We start from the raw sequence: 13558 nt of genomic DNA, 5'->3' as shown, positions 1-13558 counted from the left end.
CGCCTTCTATTCTCACACCCTTCTAAGCAGCCTATCTTCACTCATTTTCAAGACATATCCCATCTATCTTTACTGACCTTCTTCTGCCCTCTGGACAATGGCTTTTTTATTTTCAGTTACTCATATGTTACTATTTCTAATGCAATCTTGTCCTAACTTATGATATATCTCATATCCTGAGTTTGTAGTTTACTTATGCTCCTCTCTGACATGATCCATGTTTCATTGGAATACAATAAAATAAAAATGTATGTGGAATTGAAGACAGCTATTTTAGTTGCCACACTCACCTTCCTCATTTTCAACATCCCTTGGGGGTAGCAAATAACAGAGCCTGCCACCAGCAACAGTTCTGTGTTAAATTCTGTTTCCAACCTATCACCCTGGCTAATGTTTGCTCCCAGGTACTTAAAGCTGTAAACTAGTTCAAGTGCTTGTCTGTTGATAAATATTCTCATATTTGTAGACTCTACTGATATTTGCATTATATTATCTTAATCTTTTTTAGGTTTGTTTGCACCGTTTTCTTGTGTATCTCTTCTTTCCAGATTGTTCATTATTGTTCAGATTTTCTGGTGAGCTAGCTATAGGAATTAGATCATTTGCAAAAGCAAGTTCTGAGATTTGTATCTTCTGCAACCTCCAGTTGCCTACTATACATTTCCTGTGTCTCTGTTTACATGTTTTTATTGCTCTATTCATGGGAGTGATAAAGAGATATGGTGACAAAATTATCCTATCTCACTCCAGTTCTTGTAAGAAACTGATCTGAGTCTGGATTGCCCTCTTGAACATAGTTCCTGAACACTCTGTAGTGGCCTTTATCAAATTTGCATTAATGTTTATCTCTTGTAATTCTTTCCGTAGATCATACCAAGGAAGCCGGTTGAAAGTCTTAACTAGATCAAAAAATATAAACAAACTTCCTTTCTGAATTCATTATTTTTCTCCAGGATCTGCCAAAAAATAAAGATTGCATTTGGGTACTTCTTTGTGACTGGAATCCTTACTGTTTCTTGTCTCTGGAGTGTTAGCTCCACTCTTTCCTGAAGAATTCTTGGATGTCTTAGAAATCTTGAAGAATTCTTGAGTCATTTTATCTGGCTCACTTAAAAAGGGAAATGCCCCTTGGTTAACACACACTATCTGCTTTCTGGAAAATAGGGTTGACTGCTACTCCCAATCCTTTGTGAAATCTCCTTATGTCTCCATGCTAATTTCAGGATTTTCAAAAGCAATTATTCAACCTTAGATGTTTGTAAAATCTTACATTTTGAAAAAAACAAGATTTGATTTTAGCAAAATCTTAGCTAATAAAATTTTGATTTAGAAAAGCTGTTTTGATGATTTATTTTGTCAAAATAACTTAATCCATTCTGGATGTAAACATTTCTATTTAAAAAAAACATAAAAACAAAGTGCCAAACAGACAGATAAAAAATAGTTTCTGAATCTTTGCATTTAGGAACTTTATGAACACACTACTGAAATACTGGATACTTGTTTTTTACTATTCTAAACTTTATATATCTTTTATTGATGACTTTTATCTTCTTCTGCTATATTTTTGTACAGTTATTTTTTTATCTGAAGTCCCTTATGTTGTAAAGTTGACAATGATCATTTTATATAACACAAGTGTGTGAATGGGGTTTGAAACCTCATGTTGCAGGCCACCTGAGCATTAACATTAGACTAACATTTGGAATTAATATTATAAGATTATTGACTAAGTTTTTCTCATAATTGATAATGTTTGGTAAAATAATACTTAGAAATATTAAAGAATTTTTGAGTAATCTTACCTAGCACACTTAAAAGGGAATTTCCTCACTCTCTGTTATCTGATAAAAAGATTTTTTCTTGGAACCAAGTATCTAGTATATTTTATTTAGTAGCTAACATAGTATAGTATATGCTTTTTAACAATTGTATTTACAAACTGATTATTTAATCCTTCTGATTCATACCACTTTACAATTTACCCCTCATACTTAATATTACCCCAAGGATTATTACTTTTCCAAGAAAGATAACAGTTTTTCTGTTGGTTAAATCAGTTAAATGGGTGACATATATAATGTGTTAATCAGGTAATATCTGATGTTATAATAATCTTTATTAATATTTTGTAATATAAGGTGATATATGTTAATGTTTTATCTTCAAATCATATTTAAAGATTATCTTTGACATAATTGACAATTCACAGTTCTTGAGCTAATACATTTATAATAATTTTCAGGTTGAAAAACTTACTAAGGATTTTAGTATTTATTTGACTAAAGATGGACGCATATCAATGGCAGGTGTAACTACAAAGAATGTTAAATACTTAGCAGAGTCAGTGCATGAAGTCACTGCAGCCTAATTTAATTTAAGTCCATTCAAAAAGAAGATGGCTGTAACCACTGTTATTTCTATCAATTTTTTTTTATCATTTTCATAAATTAACAGATTTGAGTAATATGTGTCATTGTTTTATACACATTTTAATTTTTATGTCCCATGTCAACTGAATGTTAATATTACATTCTAAAGAAAGTCATTGCTTTTGTTTTAAGTTTATTTTTCACTGATTTTTTTTAACTTTACTATGTTTTTTAAAATTATTTTATTTATTTATTATAACATTTCAAAAAGGACATGTTTGTGTTTATGTTCCAATATTTTAGTTACAAAGCAGAAAAATTCTTATTTTGAAGAATATTTTTTACTTTAGTTTATTTTAACATAATTGTGTAAGTTTGGAGTTCAATTCATGTCAATGCTAACAAAGTTGTATGTGAAGGAAAATGCTGCTATTTGAAAATTAATCAGTGAATCTTAGTGTTGTATTTTCAATTTGTGATATTTTTTAACTTAATTGCAAAGAAATACTAAAAAATAATTTTTGTAATAAATTAATTAAAATAAACTTTTTTTTTTTAAAGAAAATATTTTTAATTGTCAAAATTGCATATTTACTCAAAAAAACTATTGTTTCAGTATTATTATTTGAGTTATAACAATTTATTATCATTGAATGTACTTGTTATTTTTCAGATTGATTTAATATTTTCATTCAGCAGAACAGTGAATAAAACAAAATGTTCTTATAAATTTCAATTTTTTGACTGTACGTATTTATATTATATAGATATAATATAAATAATATATATAGTATTTGCACTGCTTGTAATAGGTTGTTTCATTCTTAATGTAGAAGTTTATTAGTTTTCTCCCTACAGTAAACATTAATATATTTTGGATTATTATTTACTGCATTCCGTTAAAATACTGCATTCCTGATTAATATTAACCTTTTCCCATCACAATGCTCCGCGCTTCTTAGCGCTCCGCAAAAATAGTTGGTATCTGATTGCCTCTCTTCATAGTCTTATGCTACCCTCTTGTGAAAAAATTTTCAAAAAATTACAGTATATTAACGAGATTTAACAGATTCTGACAAAAAAAAAAACCTTACGATTGGATATTTTTTATGCCTGTAACAACAAAAAAATTGTAACCGTACAAAAATTACAATAATTTAATTGCAGAATTTTTTTTGCGCATTTCTACCGCGTTTTTTATTAGCGAATTTTTTTTTTTTTTTATTTGTGTTTATGAAACATAGTTTGCTGATTAAAAAAAAAATACTTTCAAGCAAATCGGTTGAAAGTTGGGCAAAATATGATGAAAAACCCGTGTCATAAATTACAGATTAATTAGCATATCAGTTTCGAGAAATTTTTATAGTTATTTATTTTTTCTTAGCGTTACATATAATGTAAAATTTATTTTAAAAATGATAAGACTTCCTTAGAGCATTTATTACGTAAAAAAACTTTTTTTACAACAGAGTATTGCTGTTACACGCCACGGGGGGGGGGGGGGCAATAGAGTTGATGAAACGCATAATAATTACCCCAGTAATTACAAGCTATTCGGTACAAACAACAGTTATTTTTTATGTTACTATGTATATAAAATCGTAATATATATTATATATATATAATATATAAAATAAGAAATTACGAGCGCGCACTAGTTTTTACACCAACATATAAATCGCAATATGGGAGATTCCCCAAAAAAACAAAAGAATGAAATAGATGAAAAATAATAAATAACCTAAACAAATAAAATGAAGTAATAAATTTATAAATAAAAAGCTCTTACCCCTAGTTGGTGATATTTTGGCGTGTGTGATACACGAGAAAGCATCCATCTATACAGAGTGGTACCTCACAAGCCACACACCTCCAGACTGATCTTACGCGAATGCCGTTTGCCGAGCACACAACGCATTGTCTAAAACTGTTTGTTCCCTCACGTTTAGGAAAATGTCTTGCTTCACAACTTTCAAGACGTAAAAATTCACGATTTCTTACATAAGATCCTCGTGCAGAAAATCTCGTAGGAGATGATGAAACAAGCCCTTTCAAAACCTCATTTCGAAACCATCAGAAGGATTGGTTTTTCTCCATCTTATTGCCGTATTATTTATTATTATTTATTATTTATTGTAAGCCGTATAAGCATTGACAAGGAGCATATCAAAAATGTGGAAAAAGAGCATATCAAAAATGTGGAAAAAAAGTTTTTTCGTCCATTTTGTCATGCGCCTATGTAAGTAATAGCTTGAAGACAGAAGATAAGATTGATCAACAGCCCCCATATAATTATTGTAATCTACAATCATTACAGGTTTCACGACATTTTCTGTACCGTGAATTGTTACACTGTATTTACCCTCTTCAGCAGGCCCATGAATAGAAGACAGAAGTGTTACCATTCGCTTGTCATTGAATAGAATACAAGATATTCCATCCAGTGTCGTACGACAGGCTAACCGGTGTCTGGTCAAACCTAATTGTTTACGTCTGTTTCGTGTGAATTCAGCTGGCATTCCAGCACGATTGGATCGAGCTGTTCCACAAGCTAGAATTCCCACATCTTTCAGTCGTCGATATAATCGCAGGGATGAAAAAAAATTTTCCATATACAAATGATATCCACAATTTTCATAACCTGCAATTAGATTGATAACTGTACGTTCAGTAATTTTTTCGTTTACATTTTGTTCCTCTCGTTGTCTCCCGAGATATACATTCATATCGAATGTGTACCCAGAATTATCGAAAAGTCTGTAAACCTTTATCCCAAAGCGCTTTCGTTTACTAGGTATATACTGCCGAAACAAGACTCTACCCTTGTAGGCGCATAAAACCTCATCAACTACAATTTGTTGTCGTGGATTACAGAGTTCACGAGATTTCTGACGAGCAATTTAAAATATTTCGCGTACTCTCCAGAGACGGTCATAGTTACCAGTTTGCATTTCTGATTCTATTGGTGGATCCTGGTTAGTGAAGTGTAAATACTTCAAAATATGAAGAAAGACAGTTCTCGGTAATGTATTCCCAAACCAAGCGAAATGGGAAACCTCGTCAGTTGACCAGTATTCTTGTAAAGTGTGTCTTACAGTATGACCCATTTCCAGGATGATTGCAAAGAAACGTTTCGTCTGGGCAAGACTAACGTCACCTTGAATTCTGTCCTTAGGTAATGGCCTATCAGGTCTACGGCTTTGAAAATACAAATTAGTTTGTGATGTTACTTTTTCAAGGATAGCCCCAAAAAACAACATAGATACGGCAAACGGCGTCTGCCCATGAATACGGGGATCAGGAATATATTCAGGCACATTGTGTAAATTCCTACGACGCTTCTTAGGCCGACCTCCCTTATGAGGAGCGGATTTAGCCAAAAGGTCGGGATTCTTTACAAATGCACCTGGTTCCGGACCCATAAAAGGCAAACTGTTTAGTGTGTCATATTTACACCTATCAGTAAAAACTAACCAGGGATTTCCAAGAACAGGCAGACGACCTTCCAACTCGTAACCTTCGTCATCTGTAACTGTTTTGTCATTTTGGGCCCGGTCAGTTGGATTTTCTTGTAACTCCGCCGTGTCAAGTTCCTCATCTTGGAGAGGAAATTCAACAGCTGGTTGCATTTCAACATCCAACTGCACTGAAGAACGATAATGGATTTCATGAAATATATTACCGTTTCCTTCAGCATGTGGATGTAGAACTGAACCGGCTACATTTATTTTCTGTTCCGTGTCAGTATCACTAATCGAATGACCTGGATCATCATCGTCGCTACTAAAATTCAGGAGATGCGGTTCCGAAAAATCGTTACTCCTAATTTCAGTATTTTTGATGTCGTCCAAGCCCTCAAGGTCGTCACTGTCATTTTCGTCATAATCTGAAAGTTCTTCGTCAAGAGCAAACCTAATCTGTTCGTCATTCATTGTCTCGATAAAAAAAAAATTACGGCAAATAAAAAAAATCACAAATTTAAAAAAAACGCCCTATATGTGAAAAAAATCGCACTGAATAAAAAAAAACCGATGTAATTTTGAAAAAAAATAATGAAATAATATATTACCAACGGAACGCCGGTTTGCGATAGTAAGTTACTTACTGCAGTTCACTCGTACTCACTCACACAATAAAGTAACATATGTTAGTATAAAGAAAGAGATTCAGTAAAAACTACGTTTTATAAAAATCCCCTCCACTTAAAAGGCTATTCGGATTGACAAAAAACTATTTTTACTGTATACTGTTATTCATTACGAATCGGTATGTGTTTCATTGATGCCGATATCTTTTGTCAGAAAAGATTTATTAGGCCTCAAATAAAAGTGACACATTTATGACCACAAATTCCTTTTTTTTTTGTGTGTGCCGTATAACATAACTTATTATGTGTTTCAATACATCGTTTTGTTGCTAATATAATAAGCTAGTTTTGTAAATAATAAATAAATCCGTAACCCTCATAGCAATTATAATACACCAGTCACACACACACACACAAGCACATTTCTGAGAAAAAAATGGTCATTTTCTTTCTTGTCCAAATAAAACATTTTAATTCGTATAACTATAGTTCAAATTGTATAATAAAACTGATTTCTTTGTGAATATAAAAAAATATAACCGACTTAGATCCCATATAAAATGATTTTGTAACAGCGTTTTAAAACTGTCACCGCACAGAGCCACTTTACTGGCGTCCTGATCTGAAAAGGTTAAGTGCATTTATTAAACCACAATAATGACACTATCCGCCAATGAATTTCAGATAATAAAAAGTAATGTGAATTCACAATTCAAAGGTTTATCTTTGTAAAAAGAGTGATTAATTGTTGCAGTTGGTTACTTGATACGTAGAGTACAAATTCATTGATTTTTAAAAATTCATTCATAAATGATGAAGTATTATTTTGTTAGTATTATTTCTTTTTTTTTTAAATCCTGCACGATAAAGAATTAAGGTGTTTCATTGTTTAGCCTATTGTATTTCTAAAAATTTTATTATTAAAACATTTATTTAGCAATATTATTCCTTCCAGTTCATTCATTCTTATTTGTTTTGTGTTACTTTACTTTGTATACTTTAAAATTTTGTTATTAGAATTATAAAAAGATGTGGTTTCTTCTTTTTTATATAAAGCTATTCCTTTCTTAATAACCTCTTCCTGAAGCACTTAATCCCAATTTTTTATTTTTTTGATATGGTTATAGTTAAGTGGACTGTATAATAAATTGATGCCGTTTGAATGTAATTAAAATATAGACCGTTTAAAAAATTAATTACATGAATGACAATAATACATGAGACTACATACACATTTTAAATATATAAAATTAAAAAAACAAAGTAAGATGTACACATAATACACAAGAAAATCATAATGTAACAATAACTTATTGTTTTGGCGATGGACATATTTTTGAAATCACATGCACTTTTCTATCATTTCCAGGATGTATATTAATGACTCAAACCATTTTCCATTGGGTGGAGGGAGGTTATCCTCTTTGAGGATGACCAAATCATTTTCTTGCAGATCTAGAGTAGAGTTTTTCCATTTTGATCATTGTTGAAGATGTTCAGTTACTCGTTGGACCAATGAGACCAGAAGTGCTGGACTGTTGCTGAATCTGTTGCCAGTGATTAAATCTATTTACAGGAAAGGGTTGCAAATTTGGTTCTTGGAAGGCTGCTAAAGATTATCACCTATTAGGAAATGTGCCGGTGTTAGAGGAAGAAGATCGGAAGGATCATCCGATATTGGAGTTAAGGGTTGGGAATTTACAGTTGTCTTGATTTGAGTCTGTAGAGTGGTAAATTCTACTATTGTCAGACTGTTAGTACAGATTACTCTTTTCATGTGACTCAACAATTTTGACTAAGATTCCCAGACTCCGCCAAAGTGTGGAGCACTCAAATAAATTATGTCTGCTGAAACAAATAAATAATGATACATAATATTTCTGAGCTATGACTCCACATTTTCTGGATATTTTTACCCATAATGGTCTGCAATAATCAATCCCAGTGCTTTACAAATGGTCTGAGACTTGGATTTACACATTATTTTGGTAGGTTTCCCATTATCTGGGTGATACCCTTGGGGTTTGCTTTGAAATATTTTATTCATTGATGAAGTATTCTACAAACTAAGTTGTTTCCTTCAATAGGCCAATATTTTTGTCTAATCATGTTGAGTAATGATTGTGGTCCAATATGCAGATGTTTGGCATGAACTTGTCAGGTTATCAGATCAGTCAAGATGTGATTCTTTGATAAAATGATGGGGTTCCTTTGGTCACAATGGAGACTGGAATTCTGTAAACGACCTCAGACTCTTAGTATGTCGTTATCATTGAGATATGGATTTAATGATTTTAGTTGACTGTTGTTTTGAGTTGGCTTCAAGGATCTGAGATCCTGATTTTCTTGGAGAAGGCGTTATGTTGTAGTAATTTCAATATCTTAGTTTCTGCCTTATTCAGTTCTTGTAATTTTGTAATTCTCTTTACAGTACACAGAGTGGACCCTTGAGATGAGTGTTGTGGTTTTGACAATTGTTGATAAAATGTGAACAGTATGTAATTACTCTAGTTGTCTTCGTAAAACTTGAAAATTTACTGAAAATTGTATTATCCATCGCAGTAGAATGAGAAGAAACTAGAACTCGACATTCAGGAATTTTGCTGGCCTTCCATCAAACACTTTGGGCCATGTCAATACAATTTATAACAAGTTGATAAGGCAATAATTCCCTTGATAAGGCAATAATTCCCTTGATAAGAAGTCAGCTGGATTTTCATCTGAAGAGACATAGTTCCTTGACTCGATGTTGGAGTTGTCTTGAATTTTTGCGACAAATGTTGCCCAGTGTGAAGAAGAAAGTCCTTTAATCCAATCAAGTATGATTGTAGAATCTGTGTACAAAATATATTGAGCTGATCTAAAGTAGTAATGAAGTTGTAATTTTTGTTAATTCAAGTAAAAGCAACACACCACATAATTCTAACCTCAATGATAACTTTTTTAACAGAGCTACTCTTGACTTTGAAGTAATTAAGTTTACTGTGATCTTGTTTGATGCATCAATGAATTTCAGATAAATACATGCAACATACGCAGATTCAGATGCATCTAAAAAAGCATGTATTTCAACTGGACGAATTTGTTCTATCTTGTTAGTGAGGCATCTGGGAATTTCCAGAATGGCCATTGACTGAATGGATTCTTGAAATGAATTCCATTTGTTTAGCAAGTCCTTTGGAACCTTATCATCCCAAACAACCTTGCAAGACCATAGATTTTGCAATGACTATGGCAGACCCAAGTAATCCCAAAGGATCAAATATTCGCAGTTAAGATTATTTGTTTTTTGACTTTGGCTTTCCTTGTGGAATAAGAACTGAAATGCATCCTTACAGGATTCCTAATTAGTCCCAAAGTCTTCTGTAGGATCTTGATTAATGTTGTAATCAGTCTAATATAATCTTCATATGGAATATTGGACACTAGTTCTTGATTATTTGTACACCACTTTCTGAAGTAAAATCCTCCATGATGGCAAGATTAATTAGATCTCTCTAAAGTTGTTTTGCTTCTTGAAGTAAGATGCATCTTGTCATAAGATCATTGACATAAAAATCATATATCATTACAAGAGATGCCTTTGGAAATGTTTCCATCTAGAGCTAGTTGCTTTAAAATTCTTGTTGCTAAGCATGGTGCACTTGAAATCCCATGCGTCACGGTTAAGAACTTGTATGTTTTTATTTCTTCATTGTAGTTTTCACGCCATACAATTAACTGAAGATTTGTTTGAGAAGCATGGATTTCAATTTGCCTATACATCTTTTCTATATCAGCTGTCATAGTATACACATGAGTTCTGAATCTCATGATAATGGTGATTAAATTTGACTACTCTAGGTCCAACAATGGATAAGTCGTTTAGTGGAATCTCAAATGTTGTCTTACTGGAAGCGTCAAAAACTGCTTTTATTGTAGATGAATTTTCCCATTTAAAACAATGGTGTGGAATGTAATATGATTTAGACCCTGCAACTTCATCATCCGATATTTTTGTATTCTCTCATGAAGTTTATGTATTGTGATTTAATTCAGTGTTTGACGTTTCTCAGGCAACAGAAGCCTTTGCACTTTAGTGGTTCTTGATTCACCAAATTGGTTTACATCACCTTTCAAAGGGACCATCACATAGTATTTTCGATCCATAGATCTTGTCATATTATTTTCATACAATTCTTGACAAAGTTTTCCTTTCTTCCTGTAAATTGTTTTTCGGTAGAGTTGCAGTCTTCTGATTCCGAAAAGTTTTTAATTGATTTTTTCATTGATGCAATCTAACGCAGATAGATTGCATACATATTTTAAAACTGTTGAATGCTAATCGATTGATAAATTATTGGAAATTACCCAGCCAAATAGGGTGTTTGGAAATGTTGGGTTTGATTTACTTGCTTTAATGTTTCCATCACATAAGATATCATAAAATAATTCTGCATCAAGAAGCATGTTAATATCACTTGGTTTGTGAAAATCTGGATCGCCCAGTAGCAGATTCTGTGGTAATTGTAAACTTGATTTTCTGATTTGAACTGTGGGTAATTGTTGAGTGATGGTTGGTAAAACTACACACCACATATTTGCTGTGAATCCATTCACTCTTAATTTAATAACACTTTCCTCAGAATGAGTTGTAATGGTTGCAGCCTTGCCAATACCATTAACTTATAACTTGTTTTTCTTTGATGGTAGTCTTAAAAACTTAGCAGTTTTCTCAGTGATAAAATTTGACTACGAACCACTGTCAAGTTACACGTGACAAAAATGAGAATTACTGTGTAACTTATTAACGTGTAATTCTTATTTATATAGTTTAAAAAAAAACAATACACTTTCAATGTTTAAATAAATAAATTTATATCTAACACTAAAATAATGACTGTTAGCAGCATGAGAACAGGGTTGGATTGCTTTGAATTAACATTTGACATGGATACTATTGTTTGTTGTGGAATTACCACTGCGGACAATTCATCGCCACTGGCAGAAATCTTATTTTATGTAACATTACAATTAGGTCGGATGTAATGTAGCTAGCTATTCTGTTTTTGCCACAATGTTTGCATGAGCCTGCTTGACAACCGCAGTTTTATGCTGACTGTTAGGCTATTGAAGCACATACCACGTTTTTAACCTCAAGTTCATGGTCAGGAATTGATAAAAGTTTTGAAAGCTTCACAAAAATAAATTTGGTGTGGCAATTGATTACATAAAGAACAATTTTTTGTAGACACATGACAATTTTTGTATAATATATTATTTTTTGAAAAAAATTATTTAAATTTTGGTAGTTGCACTTTATTTGGTAATTCATTGTTCATATGCACTTTATGAGACTTGCTAGTTTCAACTGATTCCATAACTTGACATTTATGTTGCACCAATGTTTCTAATTCAGACATTGTAGGCAACTGATTTATTTCTAAGGAATTTTCCCATTAGCTTAAGGTGGCCGAATCTAATTTGGTAGTAATTACATGAATTAAGAGTGTATCTCAATGCTGAGTTGGTTGCCCTAATCCTGCTAAAACACATATGTGTTTTTAATGCACTATCAAAGCTTTTGTAATGATAAAGAATTTTCTCTTATCATTTTTAGAGAGGTTGAATAATGCACTTGCATGTTTATTAATTAAAAACCTTTTATTGCCATATCTGGCCTTTAAAATTTTCCAAGCAACCTCATAACTTTCTAAAGACGATAAAATTTCAGCTGCTTCACCCTTTAAAGATTATCGGAGGTAATGAAATTTATGAATTTTTGACATTTCTTTTGAATGAATGTGACACAAACATGTCATGAAATATTATACCCATTCATTGTAACATTTTATTATCTCTAGATAGTTACAACATAGTTTCAAATTTCTGAAACTGTGTTCAGGGCAAAGTTAGGCTTGTGAGAAGAACAGTGAAAGTAGAAGGCTTTTTGGCTCAGGATCACCTGCATACCTGCTTCTTTCCCAAACATGATGGATATGCGTCGACACCTAACCCCACACACTTATTAGGGTCTAGGTTTAAGTATGTCACTAAATCTTAAATGGCCTTGGCAATACCAAAGCATTAAGCCCTTAAAACTCTACAAAGCGTAAAAATGAAAAAATTTGGTTGTCATTTTCATCAAAGAAACGTAATCCAATAGACAACTGATCTTTGCCAGAAATATCCATGGTTTCATCAACCAAAATGCTGTAAATGCAAACTATTTTAACCCTTGTTACGAAGCGTTCTGTGATTGTACACTAGTGAACAAATTAATCCGAAAAAAGGAATTTTTGTTCTGTTGTAGGGAATTTTCATTCTGTGGCAGACTCCTTGCTTTTTGTTATTTCAGGTTATGTTAGTTCATGTACAAACAGACTTAGTGGTTTTTGTGCTTTTATAATTCATTGTCAATTAGTTTTTGGTGACCTTGTGAGTTTCTGTTATAACATTTTTATTTGTTTCTAGTTAATACAATGGATATAACCCCACAAAGGGGCTCAAAAATTGTTGCTCTATCCCAACACACAAATGACTCAGAACAGATAGTGAGTGTAGTGTGGAGTTAGGTATTGTAAATGAAATTGTGAAAAGGTTTTGGGAAACAAGTTCCATCTCAACAAAGAGAAAAGGAAAATTTGAATGGAAAAAGAAAATCATGCCTACACAGGATCGATTAGTAATAAGAAAAAGAAATAATTAATCCTTGATTGTCAATTGTTGACCCTAGTAGGGACTTGAAAGCCAGTGAGACCAATGTTTTTGATATGACAGTTCATAGAAGATTGTCAACAGCGGGAAAAATTGCTCGGAAACCTAAAAAGAAGCAGTCAGTGACACAGGTTATGAAGACAAAAAGACTTCAATGGGCAAAGGAACATAAAGAATGAACTATTGAGATGTGGAAAAAAGTTATTTTTTCAAACGACTCATTTCTTTGTCCAAGGGGAGAGAGTACACATAAGTCAGCAAATGAGAAGACTACTACGCCAGCACACCTGCAAGAAGCTCCTAAACACCCAGCCAAAAAGATGTTTTACACGTGAATGGCTAGGAGCACTTACACCTGTGGATGGGATGATGAAATCGCACAAATTCATTAATATATGCCAAA

At 32.5% G+C, this 13558-nt stretch overlaps 1 protein-coding gene across 1 annotated transcript in view; it reads left to right on the top strand.

Annotated features, from left to right (window-relative positions):
- The window catches only part of Got2 (glutamate oxaloacetate transaminase 2), a 47311-nt gene extending 39821 nt beyond the window's left edge, over positions 1-7490 (top strand). Inside the window, exon 9 of the mRNA XM_075357000.1 lies at positions 2246-7490. Within this exon, the coding sequence (XP_075213115.1) occupies positions 2246-2371 (126 nt within the window). The 3' untranslated portion in view covers positions 2372-7490. The remainder of the gene's footprint in view (positions 1-2245) is intronic.
- Positions 7491-13558: the final 6068 nt, after the last annotated feature.

This window comes from Lycorma delicatula, chromosome 2 (genome assembly GCF_047948215.1).
Source record: "Lycorma delicatula isolate Av1 chromosome 2, ASM4794821v1, whole genome shotgun sequence".
Classification (NCBI taxonomy): domain Eukaryota; kingdom Metazoa; phylum Arthropoda; class Insecta; order Hemiptera; family Fulgoridae; genus Lycorma; species Lycorma delicatula.
The sequence above is the reverse complement of the archived record's forward strand: the minus strand, read 5'-3'. Positions and strand labels throughout refer to the sequence as shown.